The 2,353-nt window shown below is 51.0% G+C and overlaps 1 protein-coding gene across 1 annotated transcript; it reads right to left on the reverse strand.

The window, feature by feature from the left end:
* Nucleotides 1-269: 269 nt before the first annotated feature.
* LOC306934981 (importin subunit alpha-1-like) lies at nt 270-1,787 on the reverse strand (the record flags this gene model as incomplete). Its single annotated transcript, XM_079517803.1, has 1 exon — nt 270-1,787. The coding sequence occupies one exon, from the start codon at nt 1,785-1,787 to the stop codon at nt 270-272; it is 1,518 nt and encodes a 505-aa protein (XP_079373929.1).
* Nucleotides 1,788-2,353: the final 566 nt, after the last annotated feature.

Below are 2,353 nucleotides of genomic sequence, written 5' to 3' on the forward strand. Positions count from 1 at the left end.
AACAGCAAGGGTTAGGCAGCGCTATTGCTTTTTGAGTGGTGTAAACCACTCCTACAACTGGCTTTGTTAGTTTACGTGTCTGTCTGTCTGTTCGTACCAAAAAATGAGCATGGTTGCTATGGTCACCCAGTTCACACGGGTGTGATTTCATTACGTCAGACATTACGTCAGACCACAGCTGCTCAGTCTATATAAGACCTTACACCACTCAGTTCACACGGGTGTGATTTTTATTTAGAATACAAATCGGAAATATTATGTACGGTATATTAGTTATTCAAAGTGTTTAAAGTGATTCGGTTTTCACTGCTCTGGAACGCATAACCTTCAGTCTTTGCTTCTGGGGGTACCTCCTCTCCCGAGAAATATGTCTTGATAAGGTTGATAGAAGCTTTGTAGACCTTCTCGTTCTCATGGGACTGCAGAGCCTCGATCGTGTTCAGTCCACCACATTCTTCAATCATCAGGCAAAGCTTGTCCGATTCACCAAAGTTCTCTCCTGATAGGAGGATATTGGTGATTGCTTCCAAGATGAAGAAGACCATTGTGCTGTCCCTGGTGGAGAGCAGATTAAGGAGAGGCTCCAGCACGTTTGCCTGAACCAGGTACATCACCTGTTCAACGGTGCCCTTGTGGGTGATGTTGGTAATGGCCCATACGGCCTCTCTCTGGGTCTCATGGTTACCCTGTTTGAGAACATCGATCAGGCACGGGACTAGACCCGCGTTGATGATCTCCTGAATCTGGGTGTCCGTTCCCGCCGCGATGTTGGACAGCGTGCACAACGCTCCCTTCTTGATGTTCAGCTTGTAGTGGCGGAGCAGCCGGGGCAACACGGCCAGCACTCCGGCGTCCAGCACCGCCTGAGTCTGCTCGTGTGTACCGTGCACCATGTTGCCGATGGTGCGCAGCGAGGGAGTCACGACGGACAGCTCTTCGGAAGCGAGCAGCTGCACGAGGCGAGGGACGAGGCTGGTCTGAAGCACCTCCTGGATGCGATATTTGCCGCCGTCCGTCAAGTAGGACACGGCAAAGCAGGTGTAGGCCAGCACTTCCTTGTCGTCGTGGCGCAGGAGGCGAACGATTGCGGGCAGGATCTGCCGTACCGCCGTCACGGACGGGTAGGGGTTCTTGTGGAGGCAGAGGTTTGACAGCATCCATGCGACATTCCTCATGTAGCCAGGAGTGAACGCAGACAGGTCAGGAACGGCCAGCAGATTAAGCAGCGGCTCCACGGCTCCGTGATTGATGACCGTGTCCCTGAGAGCCGATCCATCACCGGCGATGTTTCCAAGAGCCCATACGACCTGCTCGCTGACGTGAGGGTAGGGGGAGCCGACCAGGTTAATTAAAGCGGGAATGGCTCCCCCCTCCACGACAGCGGCCGTCTGCTCCGGCGTCCCAGAGGCGATGTTGGTCAGAGCCCAGGCGGCCTCAAACTGCATGGGAGCAGAGTTCAGACCCAGGAGATCAACAAACCTGGGGATCAGGCCAGCTCCGATGATGTGGTCAATGGGAGGAGAACTCTCACGTGACAGCAGCTTCCTCGCAGCCTGGGCAGCTCGGAGTCGTTTGTCAAAGCTGCTGCTGTTTATTCCAGTAACGATCTCTTGAAGGGGTGAAGTTTCCTCCTCTGGGAGAGTTGACACATTTCTTCTTTTCAAGATCTGGTCATCTTTCTTAGTTTTGCGAAGTTGAGCAACGTCGTCAACTCTGCAGCGCCTAAGCTCGTGGGCGTCTTTGCCCTTGTTCTTGAACCTAGCAAGACGTGACGCTACCTCAGACATTACCAACGCGTGTTCGTCAAGGGGAAAAAGAAAGCTTCATAATGAAGTTCTTTGTCCCCAGGGTTTCTGGTGTCTGGGCTCCAACCTTAAATTGTAGATGCAACGTCATTGTGATGAAACTTGGCCAATCCACGTCACGAAGCCATGGGTTGGGTTAGCCAATCAGGGAACCCGATGCCCTCTGTGTGGATGAGTGTGCGCACCGCTCTTATCTCCACTACTGTATATGTAGATCTCCGAATTCTCCTCAGCTCATTGGCTGAAACACAGGAACCCATATATGGAGAGAGATAAAACAGTAATTCAATCCTTGATCAGTGGTTTTCTTTTCATATCACGGCCCATTATTACTTGCTCAAGCAGAGCACGCAAGTATTGTGGTCGTGCTGGTACAAATGTGCGTATGCTCGGAGGTATATATACTGATGTTGATCAATGCCGGGTTATAACTGGCTTTTGATGGTGACGAAATAAAGGTAGGTTTCAGATTACATACATGTATACATAGTACATACATAACCTTTAATTCACCCGACACTGAAACATATCCTAATTACGTCACCATC

This window comes from Electrona antarctica (genome assembly GCF_951216825.1).
Source record: "Electrona antarctica genome assembly, chromosome: 13".
Lineage (NCBI taxonomy): Eukaryota > Metazoa > Chordata > Actinopteri > Myctophiformes > Myctophidae > Electrona > Electrona antarctica.